The sequence below is a fragment of the Symphalangus syndactylus genome, chromosome 6 (genome assembly GCF_028878055.3).
Source record: "Symphalangus syndactylus isolate Jambi chromosome 6, NHGRI_mSymSyn1-v2.1_pri, whole genome shotgun sequence".
In the NCBI taxonomy this organism is placed as follows: domain Eukaryota; kingdom Metazoa; phylum Chordata; class Mammalia; order Primates; family Hylobatidae; genus Symphalangus; species Symphalangus syndactylus.
In genome coordinates, this window is record NC_072428.2 from 20037556 (window position 1) to 20058995 (window position 21440).

The 21440-nt window shown below is 41.6% G+C and overlaps 2 protein-coding genes across 5 annotated transcripts in view; one reads left to right on the forward strand and one right to left on the reverse strand.

The window, feature by feature from the left end:
- PRR5L (proline rich 5 like) overlaps nucleotides 1–5067 on the reverse strand; it is a 178039-nt gene extending 172972 nt beyond the window's left edge. For all 3 annotated transcript variants that reach the window (XM_063640994.1, XM_055281899.2, XM_063640993.1), the window contains exon 1: nucleotides 4906–5067. The gene's annotated coding sequence lies outside the window, so the exon portion shown is untranslated. The remainder of the gene's footprint in view (nucleotides 1–4905) is intronic.
- A 50-nt stretch (nucleotides 5068–5117) lies between these two features.
- On the forward strand, nucleotides 5118–20548 carry COMMD9 (COMM domain containing 9). 2 transcript variants are annotated; one of them, XM_055281913.2, is made up of 6 exons: nucleotides 5118–5219; nucleotides 13419–13544; nucleotides 15589–15728; nucleotides 17073–17107; nucleotides 17927–18030; nucleotides 19747–20548. In XM_055281913.2, the coding sequence occupies exons 1-6, from the start codon at nucleotides 5169–5171 to the stop codon at nucleotides 19885–19887; spliced, it is 597 nt and encodes a 198-aa protein (XP_055137888.1). In that variant the 5' UTR covers nucleotides 5118–5168; the 3' UTR covers nucleotides 19888–20548. The 2 variants fall into 2 exon arrangements, with proteins under 2 accessions (XP_055137888.1, XP_055137889.1); XM_055281914.2 differs by lacking the exon at nucleotides 5118–5219 and adding an exon at nucleotides 7401–7439.
- The last annotated feature ends 892 nt before the right edge of the window (nucleotides 20549–21440 follow it).

Consider the following 21440-nt stretch of genomic DNA (forward strand, 5'->3'; position numbering starts at 1 on the left):
TGTTGTCGATAAGCCACCCAGTTTATGGTATTTTGTTGTATTAGCCCATATGGACTAAGACGCCTGGTGAGCTGATCAAAGCCACTCTTTGACCTAGAGCAAGGGGCATAAAGTCAAAAAGATTGATCAGCCCTTTCCCCTTGCAACCCACCCTCATCTCTGGACTGAGATAAAGGTGAGGAAAAGGGAAACTAGGGAAGTAACAGGAGGGTGGCAAGGGCTCTCCTTAAAGGACTACAGGACCCTTGGCCTAATCCACCTCCTGCAGGCATTCCTCTGACAAAGAAGGCAGCCAGCCTTAGTAGTGAAACCAAAGGGGAGAATAGGAGTTTATTTAAGCTTCTGTAACCTTCATCAGTTACCTCAAATGAACCAAAGTAGCGTATGTGACAAAATGTGTTTGCTATGCAAATGCAACTTCAAAACAAGACTGCTCACAATGAGATACCACTTCATACCCACTAAGATTGCTATAATCAAAACAGAACCAGTGACAAAATGTGTTTGCTATGCCAATGCAACTTCAAAACAAGACCACTCACAATGAGATACTGCTTCATACCCACTAGGATTACTATCATCAAAAAGGCAGAGCCAGATGCAGTGGCTCCCATCTGTAATCCCAGCTACTTAGAAGGCTGAGGCAGGAGGATCGTTTGAGGCCAGGAGTTTGAGACCAGCCTGAGCAACATAGCAAACATATGTTTTAGAGACAAAACGTATTTTTTGTCTCTAAGAAAAATAAAATCAAATTAGCTGGGTATGGTTGTGCGTGCTTGTAGTCCCAGCTACTCAGGAGGCTGAAGTGGGAGGATCAATTGAGCCCAGGAGTTTGAGGCTACAGTGAGCCATGATGACACCACTGTACTCCAGCCTGGGTAAAAGAGCAAAGACTCCCATCTCTCTCTCTCTTTTTTTTTAAAAAAACATGTTGGTGCAGATGTGGAGAAATTGAAACCCTTATACACTGCTTCTGGGGACTGTAAAATGGTGCAGTCACTTTGGAAAATAGTCTTGTACTTCCTCAAAAGGTTAAACACAGAGTAATCATATGGCCCAGAAACTCCACTATTCCACTCTTCAGTATATACTCCAAGAGAAATGAAACCTATGTTCACACAAAAACTTTGTACATGATTGCTCATGGCAGCATTACTCACAACAGCTAAAAAGTAGAAACAACTCAAATGTCTACAACTGATGAATGAACAAACTATGGTATATCTATACAAAAACATATTATTCAGCAAAAAACGAATGAACTACTGATACAGGCTATGACATGAATGAACCTTGCAAGAAGTTTCTCCTCTTATGCTAAGGAGAGGAAACGAGTACAAAACATATGATATGTGGTCTTTTGTACTCTTTTCCTCTGCTTAGCATAAGAGGAGAAACCATATCATATGATCCAATTCATAGGAAATGTCCAGAAGGCAAAACTATAGAGACAGAAAGTAGATTAGTGATTGCCTAGAGCTGGGTGTGATGGAGAGAACTGGGGGCAGAGGTGGGTGTTGATAGCTAAAGGATATGCTGTTTCTTTTGGGGATGATGAACATGTTCTAAAATTAATTGTGGAGATAGTTGGACAACTCTGTGAGTATACTAAAATCCATTGAATTGTACATTTTAAATGGACAAATTGTATGGTATGTGAATGTTAATTCTATTTCAATAAAGCTATTATTAAAAACCCTCAATATTAAGATTGCTGCCCTTAATCATTTTCTACTAATAAATTCTGTGTCCATATCCCTCGCTTCATATCTGCCCCACTGGAGAAATCAGGGCAAGTGTTCCAAAAGGCTGATTTCCTCCAAGGCTCAGGGCTCAAACTCTGGGGACTAACTGGCCTAGTTTGTCCAGAACTGTCCCAGCGCTAGCCCTGAAAGTCCTGCATCCCAGGAAATCCCTCATCCCTGGGAAAACTGGGATGTCCAGTCCCCCTCGTGCAAACCTTTGCCCACAATACGGGAAAGCTCTGCCCTTTAGTGTTGCCAATGACTAGAACTGAGAATCCACATAAGCAATCCTTCCCCTTTTAGGGTATAAGTCATCCTTGAGCTCCCCCTAATGGCCAAAAGGTATTTTTATTATTGTTCCCATTTTACGGATGATGAAACTGAGGTTCCAAGAAGGGAAGTAATTTGCTAACAGTACACAGGAGTCGGAAACTGAACCTAGGTCTTTTTCCAAAGCCCAAGGTAGCCCTTCCACTCACTCATTATATTGTTTCTCACCACCACCAGATTGATTGTCCAGGAATACTCTTAGATTGTTCTTGCTGCCTGAGGAAGGTAGTCAGACACGCAAAGAGAAGAAACATGAATTTACAGCCGTGGGACAACAAGGAGACATGTACAGCCTGACGGTTAACAGTGCAGAATCTGGAGCCAGACTGCCCACATTTGAATCTGGGCTTTGCCACTACTTAGCTGTGTGACCTCAGACTACTTAATCTGCCTATGTCTGTTTCTCCATATGTAAAATGGAGATAATACAGTGTGTGTGCTTATATATGTATATGTACATACGTGTGTATGTATATATGTGTGTGTATGTATATACATATGTATATATATAATATCATAGGATAGGAATGGGAAGTAAATAAATCAGTAAATGTAAGGGCTTAGAACAGAGCCAGGGATATAACAAGTTTATTAAATAAATGAAAGTCAGCACTGATGCCTATATTCAGAACTGGAAACAAATCAGATTTGGCCTAATGAAAACCAGGCAATGGAACCAAATCATAGAAATGAACTCTGACATTCTGTTTTGTTCCCACCCATGAAAATGTTTATGGTTTAGAAATTGCTGGACATTCTGCAGACCATAGACAAACCTTTACATGCAACATGGCACTGGCAATCTGGGCAGCCCTACCAAAATGGGATGACATGGTGCCATTCATACCATACCAGCCCACGAGAGCAAGGAGAGCCGGGAATCCTCCCGCTGAAGCAGCTCCTGTCGCTCAGCTCTACTCTCTGAACTAGATGGGCGTGATGAACACCATTTTACAGAGGTGGAAACTGAGGCCCAGAGAAGTTCAAGAATTTGTACATGGAAAAGTTAATAATGTGTAGAATTAGGATTTCAACTCAGGTTGAATTCTAAAACCCCTATGCTTTGCTGCCACCATGCATTAATTACTATTGCTGTATAACAAATTACTTCAAAGCTTCATAGCTTAAAACAACAAACATTTATAATCTTAATAGTGTTTGAAGGCCAGAAATCCAGGCGTGGCTTCACTGGGTGGTTCTGGCTCAGAATCTCTCATGAGGTTGCAGTTAAGCTGTTGGCCAAGACTACTACCTTCTTAAGGCTCTACTGGGCCTAGAGAATCTGCTTCTAAGGTTGGTAATGAGGTTGTTGGCCAGATGCTTCAGTTCCTTGTCACCTAGGCCTCTCTGTAGGACTGTTTACAACATGGCAGTTTGCTTTCTCCAGAGCAAAGGATTCAAGTGAAAGGGAGCAGGGCACATGAGAGAGCACCCAAGCCAGGAGAGAGGAACTTCAGTCTTTTTGTTTGTTTCTGGTGCAGTCTTGTATAACCTAATCTCAGAAGTGATATGCCATTCACACTCACCATTTGCTATTGGTCATGCATACCAATCCTGGTACAAGGTGGGAGGTGTCTACACTAGGTTGTGAATACCAGGAGGCTGGGATCATTGAGGGCCATCTTGAAGGCTGATGACCACACTCCTCATTACTCTAAAGTAAGACAAGAAGGCACAATCCTGTAAATACCAAGGCAATATCCTCAAATAAGTCACAAAAGTTCATCTTAGTCTAATCACTTTTTTGGGTGGTTGTTTATTTAACAAATATTCAATTAACCCAAGGCAATGGGCCCAGCCCTATAGATACAGGCAGGAGTTAAACCTAGTACCTACATTGAGTTATAACAGAAACCAGGAATCAGGCCCTGAGGGTTCATGGAAAACAGAGGCCAAGAAAGAGAGCTAGAATCAGGACGCTGTGACAAAATGGTTCTGAAATCTTCTAATCCAGGAATGGGTTCCTCCTTAGACAATTTGATTTTTGTTTTCCTGGGCCTTGACAACATCCCCACAGAAAATGGAGTAGGGGAAGGGGAACGGGGAGGAGAGGAGACAAAGGAACAAATGTCCTTAGCAGCTTACCAGTTCCTGGAATTTCACAAATGGGCATTCTTTCTTAAGCTTGAATATATCAGAACCCATTTTTTTGAGCTGGCATTTGCTTTAAAAAAAGTGGAGGGCAGGAAAAGAAAAGAGCCACCCACATACTAAAGGTAGATAAAGGAAATGTCTGTTTTGATGTATGGTCTCTGAGAACAGGGCAAATCAGAGTCCAGTACTGCCCATGCAAAATCACTCTTTACAATTATATTCATTATAATTACCTTTTTGAATAAAGGAACTAAATCATTTCCATAAACCTCCTCCCCCATCTCACCCCTGTATAACAAGAACCTAGCTAGGTAGTAGCTTTCATTCCATTCCTCTCTTGTCCCCTCTCCCAAACACTTCCTCACCTGCTCTTGGAATCAGATCTTCTCTATGACTATGGGAAAGTTACTAAAAACCCTAAATGATTATTTCCCAATCTGGATAATACTAATAATACCAGCTCCAACCTACTACATAGGCTGAAAAACTATACACGCAGAAGTAATTTTACATTCTTCAAGACAGGATATGTGTGTGTGTGTGTGTGTGTGTGTGTGTGTGTGTGTGTGTCAATTCCAAGAAGCCCGATATGCACAGCCTCATTTTCATTCCAAACACTGGTACGCTGGTCACTCCTGAACAACTACGTTTCCAAGGCGCCTGCCAAGCTTGCAGGTGCATTCCCCAAATGCGCCAGCCCACTCACATGGGTCAAGGGAAAACCTGTTTCCCTGACCTGGTAAGTAGACAAGTCAAGCCAATTTCCTCCCCGAGTAAACCGTCTTCCGCCCTGGTCCCCCTAGTCCTTCGGTCCTAGAGTCCCGGGGTTTAGCCATCCAGCCGCCGCGTCCGTCTTGATCCGCGCTCACTGCCGCAGCACCACAACCGAAACGTCTTCTTCCACTCTGAAGGACTACAGCCCCCGGCAGGCCCCGAGACAACAGCGAAAGCCACGTGACTTCGCTTCGCTGGGTGCCGCGGTCATGTGACTTCGGGAAGATGGCTGCCCTGACAGCGGAGCATTTTGCAGCACTCCACAGCCTGCTCAAGGTAAATCGAAGGGATGGGGACAGCGTGAGGTGGCCCTTTGTCTCCGAGACTTTAGACGGAGCAGGAATTGGGAACAAATTGACCCTGGTTTGGAGCCACAACTCTGCTGCTTGTTCTCTGTGTGATCCCAGGCAAATCGTTGCGTCTTTCTGAGCTTTTAAAAAGTAAGAACAAAATATTATTTTGACAGGAACGTAAGATAAAAAAAAAAAAAAAAATGGGCATGAAGGCGCCGTACAACCTTCTGCTATTAGTCTTTGGGATTGATTTTCGGTATTGGTGCATTGAACTGGTAATTGCTAGACCCACGTTGTCAGTTCCCCATTTCATCCCGTAGCCCCTCCTGCACTGCACAATTAAGAAATTATCTCCTACTGCGTCCGCCCAGCCCTCCGAATGACCTGTGCGTTCAATGTTCCCTTGAGGTCCAGATTTTCCCTACTCGCTTTGACCTGTGAAAGGGGCGGGACACACTCCTGATAATCATTTGAAAAGTTGTGAGGTTGAAAGGGACCTACTTCATAAGGCTTTGTAAAGCTCAAATGAAGTATTATTATTATTTCAGACGGAGTCTCGCTCTGTTGTCCAGGCTGGAGATCAGTGGCGCAATCTTGGCTCACTGCAGCCTCCGCCTCCCGGGTTCAAGCAATTCTATGCCTCAGCCTCCCGAGTAGCTGGGATTACAGGCGCCCGCCACCAAGCCTGGCAAATTTGTGTATTTTTAGTAGAGACGGGGTTTCAACACCTTGGCCGGGCTGGTCTTGAACTCCTGACCGCGTGATCCACTCGTCTCCGCCTTCCAAAGTGTTGGGATTACAGGCGTGAGCCATCGCGCCTGGCCGGAATTATTTAACATGATTTTCCCTGTAAGAGAAAGGGCAGCTTTATTTTCCTTCGTAGAACTTGTCGCTAGCTATTTGCCCGTTGTCCGTCTGTTTCATAAGAATGTAAGATCCATCAGGGACCTTTCCTTTCTTCCTCTCTCTCTTTTTTTTTTTTTTTTGTAAAACACCAGGTGAAGAGGATTGAGTTACTTTCCTCAATTTATGGCACATCATCATCATCGGTCTATGTAATAGTCTCTGTTTTGTTTTACTTATTTATTTTTTAATTGCCTTCTCAGTGTTCATTACCATTCTCCACTCCTAAAGGGATCTACTCTTTTGTTCACAAGTGTTAATGCCCAACAAGTAGAACAATAATACCTGGCACACAGCACGTGCTCAATAAATAGCTGTTAAATGAATTAATAAATGAAGTAACAGAGCTGGAACTGGCAATCTAGGGCTCTCAGCTCCCAACCCAGTGCCTTTTCACCTTCATTTTGGCTGCTCTGTACCTACCGCCGCCCCCATGGTTGTTGGTCTTATGCACTCTTTTCTTTTAAAAACTGTAAAAGATTAATGTGTAGTATACATACAGAAAAGTGCATAAACCATACATTCACAGTTAAATGATTTATTACACACCGATGTAACCACCACCGAAGTCAAAAAATGAAATGTTAACAGTACCCCAGAAGTCCCCCTTTTGCCGCTTCTTTGCTTCCTCACTTTCTTCCCCAACAGTAGCCTCTATGTTTGCTTCTGATACAATTCATTTAATATTGCCCATGTTTGAACTTTACATAAATGGAATAATGCAGCATATACTTTTTTCTATGCCTGGCTTCTTTTGCTCACCATTATGTAGCAGTAGTTCATTGATTTTCATTGCTACTGTCCTATGTACTTTCTTTTCTTTTAAAAAAAAAAAACTTAGACTTTTTATCATGAGATAATTATAAATCCATATGTAGTTGTAAGAAATAATGTAGAGAGATCCCATTTATCCTTTACTCAGTTTCCCTCAGTTCTGCAGGATTCTGCAGAACTATACATAATATAGTATATATACTGTTATGTATAGTATGTATATAATATATGGTATACATACTATATAATATAGTATATCGTATACATACTATATGATATACATAGTATATAGTATACATATATAGCATACTTACTGTTATGTATAGTTCTGCATGGGGAAATTGGGTAAAGGATAAATGGGATGTCAATACCTAATGTCAAAAGTATTGATATTGACAGTCAAAATACAAAACATTTCCACCACCACAAAGATTCCTCATGAATAGCCACACCCTCCTTAACCTTTGGCATTATTCATTTCTCTAATTTTGTCATTTCAAGAATGCTGTATAAATGGAATAATACAGTAAGTAACCTTCTGAGATTGACTTTTTTCACTCAGCCTAATTTTCATCCATGTTGTGTGTATCAATAGTTCTTTCCTTTTTATTGCTGAGTGGTATTCCATGTAATGATTGTCCAACAGTGTTGTATTGTGTAGTTTTCAGCATGCACATCCTGTATTTCATTTTTTGAGCAATTGCAAATGGTTTTGGGTTTTTTTGGTTTGTTTGTTTGTTTTGAGAGAGTCTCGCTCTGTGGCCCAGGCTACAGTTCAGTGGCACGATCTCAGCTCGCTGCAACTTCCGCCTCCTGGGTTCAAGCGATTCTCATGCCTCAGTCTACCAAGTAGCTAGGACTATAGGTGCCCACCACCACTCCAGGCTGATTTTCTTTTTCTTCTTTTTTTTTTTTTTTTTTTTTTTTTTTTTTTTTTTTTTTTTGTATTTTTAGTAGAGACAGGGTTTCACCACGTTGGCCAGGCTGGTCTCTAACTCCTGGCCACAAGTGATCCACCAGCCTTGGCCTTCCAAAGTGCTGGGATTATAGGTGTGAGCCACCACGCCCAGCCCGTATTTTTAATTTTAGTGTCCACATGTTCATTGCTAATATATAGAAATACAACTGATTTATGTATGTTTATCTTCTACATGCAAACTTGCTAAACTCACTGTTTCTAGGAGTTTTTGGTATATTTCTTGGAATGTTCTACATAGAAAATCATGTTATTTACAAATAGAGACAATTTTATTTCTTCCTTTCTGATCTGCACACATTTTATTTCCTTTTCTTGCCTTATTTTAGTGGCTAGAATTTTCAGCACTGTGTTGATTCAGAGTGGAGAAAGCAGATGTCTTGCCTTGTTCTCAGTTTTGGGGGCAAAGCATTCAGTCTTTCACCATTAAGTATAATGTTCACTGTAGGTTTTTTGTAGATACTGTTTATCAAGATAAGGAAGTTCTCTTCTATTCCTATTTTTCTGAGGGCTTTTATCAAGAATGGATATTTAATTTTATCAAATGCTTTCTCTGCATTGATTTATGTCATGTGATTTTCTTTGTTAATGTGATGGATTACATAGATTTGCAAATACTGAACCAGCGTTGCATCTGTGGAATAAATACCACCTGGTCATAGTGTATAATTATATATAATATATAAGTATATAATTATATGTCTCTATTTGCTAATAAAATATTATATATATATATAACATCTCTATTTGCCAATATTTTCTAAGAATTTTCGCATCTATTTTTATGAGGGATATTGGCCTGTAATTTTCTTATTTTTCTGTACAATTTTGTGTGGTTTTGGTATCAGGGTAATACTAGCTTTGTAGCTATATAAAATCATTTAGAGAGTACTCCATCATCTTCTGTTTTTCTAGAGGAGATTGTATAGAATCAGTTCATTCTTTTCTTAAATGTTTGTTAGAATTCTCCAGTTAAACTATCTGGGCCTAGAGACTTTTTTAGGAGCCTTAAAATTGTGAATTTAATTTTCTTAATAGTCATAGGACTATTCAGATGATCAATTTTATATTAGGGGAGTGGAAGTAGTTTGTGTTATTTGAGGAATTGGCCCATTTTATTTAAATTATCAAATTTATGTTTATAGAATTTTTTATTAAGTTCCCCTTATCCTTTTGATGTCTGCAGGATCTGTGGTAATATCCTCTATTTCATTCTTAATACTGATAATTTGTGTCTCCCCTCTTAACTTTGTCGGTCTTGCTAAAGGTTTGTCGATTTTTATTGACATTGTCAAAGAACCAGCTGTTTGTTTCATTGATTTCTCTATTTTCAATTTCATTGGTTTCTGCTCTTATCATTGTTACTTCCACTGCTTCCTTTGGGTTTATTATGCTTTCCTTTTTATAGGTTCTTGAGGTGGGAGCTTAGATTATCGATTTGAGACTTTTCCTCTTTTCTAGTATATGCATTTAATACTATAAAATTTCATCTCACCACTTGCTAGGCTGTGTACCACAAATGTTGATATGGTGTCTTTTCATTTTCACTTATTCAGTGTAATTTTTAAAATATCCCTCAGACTTCCCCTTTGACATATGGATTATTTAGAAGTGACTGTTTAAGTTTATAAGTGTTCAGATATTTTTCTGTTACCTTTCTGCTATTGCTTTCTAGTCCGATTCCATTGTGGTCCCATAGAACACACTCTTCATTACTTCTTTTGAATTTGATGAAGTTTGTTTTATGGCCCAGAATATGGTATGTCTGGGTATGTATGTGTTCAGTGGACACTTGAAATGAATTTGTATTCTGCTGTTACTGGGTATTGTTTCATGAATATTAATTTAATTGATTGATGGTATTGTTGAGTTTCTTCTATATCCTTGTTAAGTATCTGTTTAGTTATGTCAATTGTTGAAAGAGGAGTGTTGAAGTCCTCAGCTATATTTGTCATTCGGTCTGTTTCTTCTTGCAGTTCTGATAGTTTTTGCTTCAGATATTTTCCAATTCTGTTGTTGGGTATATACACATTTAGGACATCTTCCTGGTGGATAAAATCTTTCATTATTATATAATGTCCCTCTCTGTCTTTGGTAATTTTCTTTGCCAGTGAAGTTTACTTTATTATTAATTTAGCCACTCTTACTTTCCTCTGATTAATGTTTGCATGATATACCCTTTTTCATTCTTTTACTTTCAACCTGCCTTATATCTTATATTTGAAGGGAGATTTGTTGTTGTTGTCGTTGTTGTTGAGACAGGGTCTCGCTCTGTCAACCAGGCTGGAGTGTAGCGGTGCAATCTCGGCTCACCGCAGCCTTGACTTCCCAGGCTTAAGCAATCTTCCTGCCTCAGCCTCCCGAGTAGCTGCTGCTACAGGCAAGCGCCACCATGCCTGGCTAATTTTTGTATTTTTTTGTAGAGAGGGGATTTTATCATGTTGCCCAGCCTGGTCTTAAACTTTTGGGCTCAAGCTATCCACCTGCCGTGGCCTTCCAAAGTGCTGGGATTACAAAGCCTAAGCCACCACGCCTGGCCAAGAGTTTCTTATGGATAGCATTTGAGTCATATTTTTAATCCACTCTGCCACTTTTTGTCTTTTAATTGGTACACTTATACCATTTACATTTAATATAATTATTTGTATGTTAGGGCTTTTAAGTCTACTATTTTATTTTTGTTTTCTGCCTGTTCTCTCTTGATTTTTCTTTCATTTTACTTTTTCTTGCCTTCCCATAGGTTATTTTAACATTTTTTTAGAATCCCATTTTGGTTTATCTGTAATGTTTTAAAGTGCATTTCTTTTTATAGCCTTTTTAGTCGTTGCCCTAATTACTACATTCTATATACGTAACTTATCACAGTCTATTGGTGTCATCATTTTACCAGTTAGGGCAAAGTATAGAAACTTTACCTCCCTTTATACCTCTTTATCTTCCCTCATTTATAATTGTCTTAAATATTTCCTCTATATACATTTAGAGCCACATCAGATATATTTTTTGCTTCAGCCTTCAAACATAATAGAAAACTCAAGAAAAGAAAGAAAGCCTACAGTATTTATCCATGTCTTTGTTTGCCCTGTTCTGACTTCCTGATTGTGATGGTTTATTTTAGGTGTCGACTTGATTGAGGGATGCCTAGATGGTTGGTGAAGCATTTTTTCTGAGTGTGTGAGGGTGTTGCCAGAGAAAATAGATGTGTGAGTCAGTGGACAAAGAGAGGAAGACCTGCCCTCAATGTGGGCAGGTACCATCCCATTGGCTGGGGACCCAACTGGGCCAAACAGGTGGAAGATGGGGGGGTTCCCTTTCTCTCTGTTCTCTCCCTTCCTTCTAAAGCAAGATGCCTTTTCTCCTCCTACCCTTGGACATCAGACTCTGGGTTCTTCATTTTTTGGACTCTGGGACTTGCACCAGTGGCCTCCCAGTGGCTCTCAGTCTTTTGGCCTCAAACTAGGGGCTGTACCATCAGCTTCCCTGGTTCTGAGGTTGCCAGACTTTGAGCCAAGCTGCCAGCTTCTCTGGTCCTCCAGCTTGCAGATGGCCTATTGTGGGACTTTGCCTCTGTGATCATGTGACCCATTTCCCCCTAATAAATCCCCTCTTACATACCCTGTTGGTTTTGTCTCTCTGGAGAGCTCTGGCTAGTACACTGGTGTTCCAGGGTTTCTTGTTTCATTGTTTCATTTCTGTTGAGAGAATTTGTTTTAACCATTCTTTTACAGCAGATCTTGTGACAGATATTCTTAGTTTTTCTTCAAATGAGAATGTCTCGATTTCCTCTTCATTCCTGAAGGATATTTTTGCTGGGTGTAGGATTCCAGGTTGACAGTTTTTTTTTTCCCTTTCAGCACCTGAAAAATATTGTTACTTCTTTCTTGCTTCCATGGTTTCTGATACGAAATCTGCTTTCATTCTAATTGGTTTTTTTAAATAGGTACGGTGTCATTTTTCTTTGCTTTAAATATTTTTTTCTTTGTCTTTCATTTTCGAAGTTCAATTATATGTCCTGGTATGAATTTCTTTGGATTTATCCTGTTTAGGTTTCACTCAGGTTCTTGAAATATATAGGATTATGTTTCTAAGTAAACTTGAGAAGTTTTGAGCTATTATTTCTTTGAATATTCTTTCAGTCTTGCCCTCTTTTATCATCTCCTTCCAGGACTCCAATGATATAAATGTTAGGTTTTTTTGTTGTAGTCCCACATGTCCCTGAGGCTCTGTTCATAATTTTGTCTCTTCTCTCTGCTTTTCTGATTGGGTAATTTCTACTTCTCTGTCTTCTGGTTCACTGATTCTTTCCTCTATTCTTTCCATTTTGGTGCTGAGCCCATCTACTGAGCTTTTTATTTTGGTTATTTTATTTTTCAGTTCTAAAATTTCCATTTTGTTGTTCTTTATATCTTCTATTTCTTGGCTGAGGAGGCAATTTTAAAAATTGTTTCAAGCAAGTTCATAATTATTTGTTGAAGCATATTTATCCTGGCTACTTAAAATTCTTTGTCAGATAATTTTAACATCTGTCATCTTGATGTTGACATCTATTGATTACCTTTTTTCATTCAGTTTGAGATCTTTCTGATTCTTGGTTTGATGAATGATTTTCAATGAAAACCTGGACATTTTCATATTGTGTTCTGAGAATTGATTTTATTTAAATTTTATGTTTTAGCTGGCTTTCTGTGGCATTGCTTAGGCAGGGGAAGGGGGTGCCACCTCATTACTATCAGTTGGGAGTTGAAGTCCAGGTTCCCCACTTGGCTTCTGTTGATACCTGAAAGCAGAGGTTCCTTGTTACCACTGGGTAGGGGTGGAATCTCTGACTCCACGTGGTCTCCACTAGTATCACAGAATGATGAGGCTTGTTACCAGCTGGTGGGGATAAAGGTCCCAGCTTCCTACTTGGCCTTCTCTGATACCTCCCCAGCAGGAGTGTTGGGGTACCTCATTATAGCCTCACAAGTCTTCTCACTCAGGTCTAGGCCTCCCACTCAGCCTTTGTTGACATAGAGGTGGGTGGGGCTGCAGTTTTTCTATGATATTTGGCTGCAGTGTAGCAGTTGTCATCTAAAAGTTTTCTGTCTTCCAAGGCTGCCCCTTTGTTGGTCCGTTAGCTGGACAGAAGAGCTATTTATTGTAGCGTTTTTTCCCCTCTGCATCCATTGTCATTTCCAGGTTGCCCTCTTCTTCAGCTGAAAGTCTGGGATATATGAAGCAAAAAAAATCCAGGGAACTCACCACTGTGTCATTCCTTGTATTATGAGGTCCCTAGCAGATCTGCCTCCTTCTCTCCTGCTTCCAGAGTCTTATGTATGTTTTCTATATAGTGTCCAGAGTTTTTGGTTGTACTTAGCAGAAAGATTAGGGAAAAGTACATCTATTTGATCTTCCTAGAATCCAAAGTCTTATGTACCTTTAAAATTTAAGTCTCAAAGGTATCATGTATGACTAAGACATTATTACTCAAAACATGTGTTTTCAGAGTCTGAGTTTTTTTTTTTTTCCTATCTGTGATTTAATTCATAGGCCTCCTCAAAAGATGTTGTCAGACAGCTGTGTCAAGAAAGCTTTTCCAGTTCAGCCCTTGGCTCGAAAAAACTCTTGGATATTACATGTTCCAGCTTGTCTGTGACCCAGGAGGAGGCAGAGGAAGTAAGTGTGGTCAGAAATGACCTTTGGCCACTGGCCCTCTTATTAGTCTCTTTCTTGACTTCCCAGTCATTGCCATGTCCAAGGAAAATCCCTTGAAACATCTGTTGACACTGTAGCAAACTTTGATAAATGGGACATGAATGGGAGAACTGTACCCAGAATCAGAGCTCCTGACCATTTTCTTTCAGACCTATTACCTAGACAATGTGGAACAAAAGCCAACCTTTCTGTGATTTTCTTTTCCAACCTGTAACTTGCTCATGCTCATAAATTGTTAGCTGGACGGCCTGCATAAGATTCAGGAGTAGCCACTGCTAGATTCCATCAGGCTTCCTGAGGGGTGCTTTGTGTATCTCACTCCCTCCTCACCCCTCTGTCCCACAGAAGGTCCCCTTCTCCTCAGCTCACCTGATCTCAGCAGGTAGCCAAGAGGGAGATTAAGGTAACTTGTGTTAAGTTATTATGTAGCAGTAACAGCCTTATCTTTCCAAGGCAAATATGTTTTTAAAACAGCAGTTTCTTCATCTAAATGGGCCTATGTTTTTGGATTTTTTTATTTTTGAGACAGGGTCTCGTTTTGTTACCCAAGCTGGAGGGCAGTGGCATGAACATGGCTCACTGCAGCCTCGATGCCCCAGGCTCAGGCAGTCCTCCCACCTCAGCCCCACGAGCAGCTGGGACTGTAGGCGTATGCCACGATGCCTGGCTAATTGTATTTTTTGTAGAGACAGGGTTTTGCCATGTTGCCCAGGCTGGTCTTGAACTCCTGAGCTCAAGCAATCCACCCACCTCAGCCTCCCAAAGTGCTGGGATTACAGGCATGAGCCACTGCACCTGGCCTATGTTTTTTGTTTTAATTCTGGACCTTGTTTATTGAAATGAGCTGTAGAAAAGTAAAAGGAAAAAGCAATATTTTGGAAGTGATTTGGAGACTTATTTTGGGTTCCCCCGAAAGTAGATTATTTGGGAGATGATTCTAGAAAACACAAAGCAGTGGGGAAAATCAAACAGGGAAGGCAAGTCAATAAAAGAGGATGTTAAGAGCAATTACTGCTATGGAAAACTTGGGATCCTGTAAGAAACCAAGTAGAACACCTCTCAGAATTGTTGCCAGGGAGGACAGAGAGGCTTGGCCATTTATCCATGAACACCCACTCTCATTGGTGGAAGGTTAACTTCCCTTCACTTCTGGGTTGTGTCAGGTAATCTGCAGTGATATCAGAGAAAGCCCTAAAGCAGGGAAACAGTTACCTCCAGAGAGTTTTTTTAGGTTAGCTAAGTATTACTCTATTCACAAGACCACCATAAACCACTCTTCCACTTCGAAGTTACAGATTCACTTAGAAGGACCTAGGATGGGAACACAGCATTTTAGCAGGACGGGCAGACACGCCTCTTCCCAGGAGAAACCCGCACAGCCGGCCAGGAGCTGTTTGTTCTCTTTGCCCTCCTGGGCGACAGTTGAGAGGAAAGGACATGAATCCTACTACCCTGGATTCAAGGCCCTCACTCCACAGGAGCCGGTATCTTGTGTCACAGTTCAGTAAGCACAGCTTCAGGTTCTCAAAAGGAGCCTGTAGCCACACATAGGCAAGTCTAGAGCTACAGGCGCCCCGGGTATTTATGCAGTCCTCTCAGTCCAGAGGCTTGGACCAATGCAGTGTTGCTTAGTAACACAGCTGACTTTGCACTGCTCTCAGGTTACCAGGGAAACAGCACCAGAAAGTTAACTGAAGGTCAGATTCTCATGCAGAAGGAAAAGGGCTATATTAACTCTTTGCGCACAAGTGGAGAGTTTCTGACAAGCTGTCAGCTTCCTAGGTCAGGCAGCTGCATCTGTCTTCTAAAGCAACAGGTGAACTCCGAGGCAGGCCAAGGCGTGTGGGGCATGAGCATGTGCCACAGAGGCCTCTGGACTTGTGACTCAGTTGAATGACCGTAGCAGTATGCAGCCTTCGGGGTGTAGAGCCCTGCCCCTGGCTCTGCCTTGTGCCCCCTGCCTGCTGCTTCTGTTACAGCTACAGGTGGTTCCGTTATCTTGCAGCTGCTCCAGGCTCTGCACTGCCTCACTAGGCTGGTGGCATTCCGTGACCTGTCCTCTGCCGAGGCGATTCTGGCTCTCTTTCCAGAAAATTTCCACCAAAACCTCAAAAACCTGCTGACAAAGATCATCCTAGAACATGTGTAAGTGCTCATTTCTTGAAAGTCCCTTCTAACTTTTACATTTCTTATTATTTTTATTCTCATTCTAGAAGTAGTAATATGCTCATTGTTGAAAACTTAGTAAGCCCGGATAAGCAAAAAGAAAATAAGACACCTACAATTCCACCAGCCAGAGGTTAGCAGTAGTCTCTTCTTAATGGAAAGCCTTTTAAAACATGTTTTTTTTTTCTCTTTACTCCTCTGTAAGAGGTTGATGTTTTGTTTTTGTTTTTACAAAATGGATCATGCTGTTTTGTAACTTGCTTATTTTCTGTTAACAGTATTAACGATAGTGACATGTCAGGTCAATATTTACCTTCAATATCATTGTAATGGTTAAACATAATCCTGTTATAGGAAGAAATAATGTATAATTTAATTTTAAAATTTCTTAGTGTTGGACACTGAGGCTATTGGCACTTTTTCATTTCAGTGAACAATTTACAGTGAAAACCTTGCTGGTGTGCTTAATTATTTTTTTACTGGGTTAAAGGTAATGGACATTTTGAGGGTTTGGCCTTAAATGTTCAAGTTGGCCATTAGAAAGATCGCAGTATTTTTCCACAGTAGTAGGATACAAGTATACCCCTCTCCCTACACCTTCACTGAGGGGATTTTTTTCCTACATTTTTCCCAGTTCCACAAATGGCAAATGGTACCTCATTTCAATGTCCCTATCTTTGACACTAGTGATGTCAGATATCTTTTTCATATGTTTAATGATCTTTTTTTTTCTTTTGTGAAGTATCTGTATATTTTCTTGTCTAGGAAGTTCCTTTTAAACATGTACATTTTAAGCAGAATTGATTAACTGTTGGTTAGCAGAAGGCTTGAACAGACCTCTCTAATAGCAGTAACTGATAATGCCTATTTACCAAGGGTTTTATTGTATATTAAGAACTTTCTCATACATGATCACATTTTACTATGTTTGTTGTAGCATTAGTCAGGTCTGTTTGGATGTGTTTTTGCAAAAGATGCAATATTTGTATATGCAGTAGGTGCTCAATAAAGAGAAGATAAGTTGACCTTTTTTTCTGTTTCGTCTTTGAGAACAATAGCACAATAAGTTTACGATACATTGTATTTTCTTCTTTTTTGTCCTGAACTATGAAAACTGACAACTCTTATGGCCTTAACATCACTGAGCTTTGTAAAACAAATAAACAAAAGACTTTCTTGGAGGGAGGGGTTTCTGTGGTCCTTTCCTGTTAGCAGGTGATGACAGGTCTGAAGATCACAGGAAGGGCCAGGTCCCCTCTCTGTCAGAAGAGTCAGTCTCATCCCCTTTCCATTATTTTTTCCTCATCTTTCCCTCTTAAACAGGTCTACTTGGAGAACCGAAGCCCAGGCAAATCAGAGTGAGTACCAAGAAATCTGCCCCGCCCTTACTTGTCTTCCCAGCCCCAGCTCTCAGTCTGCCAGGTGATCAGAGATTTCGACAGAAACCAAAGTGAACCATTCTAGTCTCAACCCATACTCTGTGTATGGTGGGTTTTTTTTCCCTAATTCTACTTTTTAACTTTTTTCTGATTATAAACATTATTATATAGGCATGCTGTTAAAAAACAGAAATATCCAAAGCAGAAAGTGAAGTACTTAAAATAATGATATTTCAATTGTGAAAAAAATTAACAATAATCAAAAATAGTTTGAAAGGCTGAATAAAAGTCCATGTTGAATAAATGGTCATTACAGTAACTCTGAGCCAGCCACAGTGCTGGCTTTAAGTCATTTAGTCCTCCTGACAGTGCTGTGAGCTAGAAGCTCAGAGGTTAGATAAGTGGTAGCACCTATATTCAAGGCAAGTCCGTTTATCTCTAAAACAAGAGCTCTTACCACTATTGCTGAAGCTACACGTTTCCTAAGTCTCAGGCCATGATTTCTTCTGTGCCTTATGTCACTTCTCATTCTGCCCTAACATCTGGAGGGCTGGGTGTTCAGGCAGAAGCCTGGATATGCTGCCACTGTGAATTAGTACTAAGTGCAGGCAGCACAGAGCAATGGGTAAGGCACATGACCCGCTGTGGGTCTCGGGCTTTGTTTATCTGTCTCTCTCAGGGATGTGCTGCATAGACCAATGCGTTGCATGTGTGCAGTCCTCAGAGCTGCCTGTCGTGGAATAAATGCTTGGGAAACACGGGCGGCATGAGCACTGAGCTGAGCTGTTCCTTCCACAGTCTCTCTGCCACGCCTGGTTGACCTGGACTGGAGAGTGGATATCAAAACCTCCTCAGACAGCATCAGCCGCATGGCCGTCCCCACCTGCCTGCTCCAGATGAAGGTACATTCACTATCACGCCATTAGAAAGAAGAGGCAGCACCCCTGTGGGCCATCTAAAACACCGGTCTCCAAGGTTTGGGATCTCTAACCCATATATTTTTTTAAATCACCATCCCCTTTATCCTCCTTTGTTTAGTTACAACGTGTATGTATACTACTATAGTAACATAGTATGGACATATTAAAACAATAAAACAAATACAAAACATATTTTTAAAATAATTTGCTGATACCGAAAGGTAACCCTATACTCTTAGCAGTTTAGCTTTAACAACAGTGGTGTGCTTCCAGATTTTGAATAGCCTGCCTGATCATTTCAGCGTACTTTAGCAATTCCTTGTCCAGTGATTAGGCTGTCATTATTTGTAATGTGGCTGCTGAAGAGTTTCTACTAGTGGCTGGATGCAGTGGCTCACGCCTGTAATCCCAGCCCTTTGGGAGGCCGAGGTGGGCAGATCACGAGGTCAAGAGATCAAGACCATCCTGGCCAACATGGTGAAACCCCGTTTCTACCAAAAATACAAAAATAAGCTGGGTGTGGTGGCGGGCGCCTATAGTCTCAGTTACTCAGGAGGCTGAGGGAGGAGAATCTCTTGAACCCAGGAGGTGGAGATTGCAGTGAGCTGAGATCACACCACTGCACTCCCGCCTGGTGAAAGAGTGAGACTCCGTCTCAAAAAAAAAAAAAAAAAAAAAGAGTTTCTACTAGCAGCTGGAGAAGTGTCAGTTCTTCATTTTCTTGCTCACATACCTTTGCTTCATTGGTGTTGTCTTCATTTTATAGTTATTTTCAGGAATCTTTTTAAGCTGCATATCCATTTTGTAGTGTTTGTTTAGTTAAAACTAGAAATGTAATGCTATATCTACATAACCAGACACCCAGAAATTTACCACTTGTAAGAAAATGAAGAAGTAAGGATGCCTCTAGCAATTAAGTTTTAAATTTTTTTTTTTTTTTTTTTTTTTGAGACAGAGTCTCGCTCTGTCACCCAGGCTGGAGTGCAGTGGCGCGAATCTCGGCTCACTGCAAGCTCCGCCTCCCGGGTTCACACCATTCTCCTGCCTCAGCCTCTCTGAGTAGCTGGGACTACAGGCGCCCGCCACCGTGCCCGGCTAATTTTTTGTATTTTTACTAGAGACGGGGTTTCACCGTGGTCTTGATCTCCTGACCTCGTGATCCACCCGCCTTGGCCTCCCAAAGTGCTGGGATTACAAGCGTGAGCCACCATGCCCGGCCAAGTTTTAAATATTAGTGTTAATTAGTAATTAGTGTTAATATTAAATATTAAATAAAGCTTAACTTCTTTATTTTTTAAAACTAAAGGTTGTAAGATTGTTCATGCATCCCAATGCAGGATTGTCTTAAGTATCCAACAGAGCCTGCTCCTTAAAAGTACCAATGTAAACACACATAATGTTTTCTTACTTGAATGCTGAGAGTTAGGGTATCAGAGAGGTGAGTGAGCCTTGGCTTGGCCTTCTTTGATACATACCCAAGGCACTTGTTGCAAATGGAGAGTGACCCAGGCCTCTGAGGCATCTCCTGTACTCTCCCTTACTGCTAAATGACCCAAGGGCTGCTGCTCTCTAGTGCTTAGGAAAGAGCCTCTCTTCAGAGGTTCAGCAGAACTGAGCTCAGCCTCGCAGGTTCAGGGCTCACTTAGGGAGATAGGAAAAGAGGCAGCTTTGACTTTCTGGGCTGTGTTCTCTTTTCAGATCCAAGAAGATCCCAGCCTATGCGGAGACAAACCCGCCATCTCAGCTGTCACCGTGGAGCTGAGCAAAGAAACACTGGACACCATGTTAGATGGCCTGGGCCGCATCCGAGACCAACTCTCTGCCGTGGCCAGTAAATGATCCAGCCAGCTGCCAGGGCCACTGCCATGACCCAGCTGCTCATGAGTGATAAATGTCTCCCCACATGCAGGCTGCCCTTGCAGCTGCAGCTGACAACAGGCAGGATGGTGGGGACAGCAGGGGGCTACTGCCATCCAGAAGTTACAGTTGGATTGGGAAGAAGCAGTCAGATCCCCCGCTGTTCTCATCACTCATCTTTCTCTTTCTGAAGCTGGAGAGCAGAAGCCCCCCTCTTTGAAAAGCACCTGAGTGCAACTTAATTACCACATGGCAGGGTGAGGGAACATTTGCGTCATCAGCTGCTTCTGCATAGCTGTTTGGGAAATTCAGGCCCAAATCATGCAGCCTATCCAATAAGTCTATTTCCAACATTAGCTCTAATTAGTTCATTTCCAATCCCAAAACACCTGGAGGGAATCAGACAGGTGATGCCAGCAGTCCCCGCTCTGTCAGGGAAGCCAGGCAGAGCCCACAGAGCATGGTCCATCCAGAGTGTTCCCTGAGCCCCCTCCACCACACTGGCACCCCTCTTCAGTGTAGGAAGTCTGAAATGGGTGCTAATTCCCTTCTTCATGAAACCAGGGCCCTCTTCCTTGATCTAATGCAGCCACTCCTAGGTGAAGAAGTGGGAATAATTGGAAATAAACAGTTCTAAAACTTCCATGATTTTTGTAGCTTCTTTTGTCCCCAAGTTGTGGCCTTTGGCCAGTACTTTCTCTAGTTTTTAAAGATGATCCCAACTTCCTAATTCCCAGCTAAGCCCTTGACCCATGGTGTGACATGAAATCAGGCAAATGAATCACACCACCTTCTGTGTTTTCACCTGTTACATAGAACAAAAGGAAGCAAGGCAGCCAGGCGCAATGACTCACGCCTGTAATCCCAGCACTTTGGGAGGCCGAGGCAGGCAGATCATGAGGTCAGGAGATCGAGACCACAGTGAAACCCCGTCTCTACTAAAAATACAAAAAATTAGCTGGGCGTGGTGGCAGGCACCTGTAGTCCCAGCTCCTCGGGAGGCTGAGGCAGGAGAATGGCGTGAACCTGGGGGGCAGAGCTTGCAGTGAGCCAAGATCGCACCACTGCACTCCAGCCTGGGCAACAGAGAAAGACTCATCTCAAAAAAATAAATAAAAAATAAAAAGGAAGCAAGGCTAATCATCAGTATGTGCTTGTTACAAGAGCTATGATGAAGGCACTCCTTCGAGTTTAACCAAATGAGATCATCTCTGTCGTGCCTCACGCCTCACAGGGACTCCATGTGTGAAGATTCCCCCTTCACTCTCCAGATCATCCCCAAGGCAACAGCTTACAGCCTGCTCTTGGAGTGCTTTGTTTTGGCAGCTTCTCTGCTAGTTTGTGTATGGAGTGAACGGAGGAGGTAAATCCGCAGATTAAGAATATGCTCTCAGGAGTCATGCAGCGAAGGTCAGAAGCCAGCTCTGCTTCTCAGTGGTAAGGTGCCTGACCTCTAAATCTCCACTTTCACCCACTTTGTACTTTTTTCTGATATTAAATGAGTAGAATAGTAGTACCTACTTGATAGGAGTTTT

Excerpts from the sequence above, each read along its gene's own strand:
- COMMD9 (XM_055281913.2), top strand. The coding sequence starts at position 5,169 with ATGGCTGCCCTGACAGCGGAGCATTTTGCAGCACTCCACAGCCTGCTC. Across the intron at positions 5,220-13,418 it reads CACTCCACAGCCTGCTCAAG|GCCTCCTCAAAAGATGTTGT; the intron begins GTAAATCGAAGG and ends TTTAATTCATAG. Across the intron at positions 15,729-17,072 it reads AAGATCATCCTAGAACATGT|GTCTACTTGGAGAACCGAAG; the intron begins GTAAGTGCTCAT and ends CCTCTTAAACAG.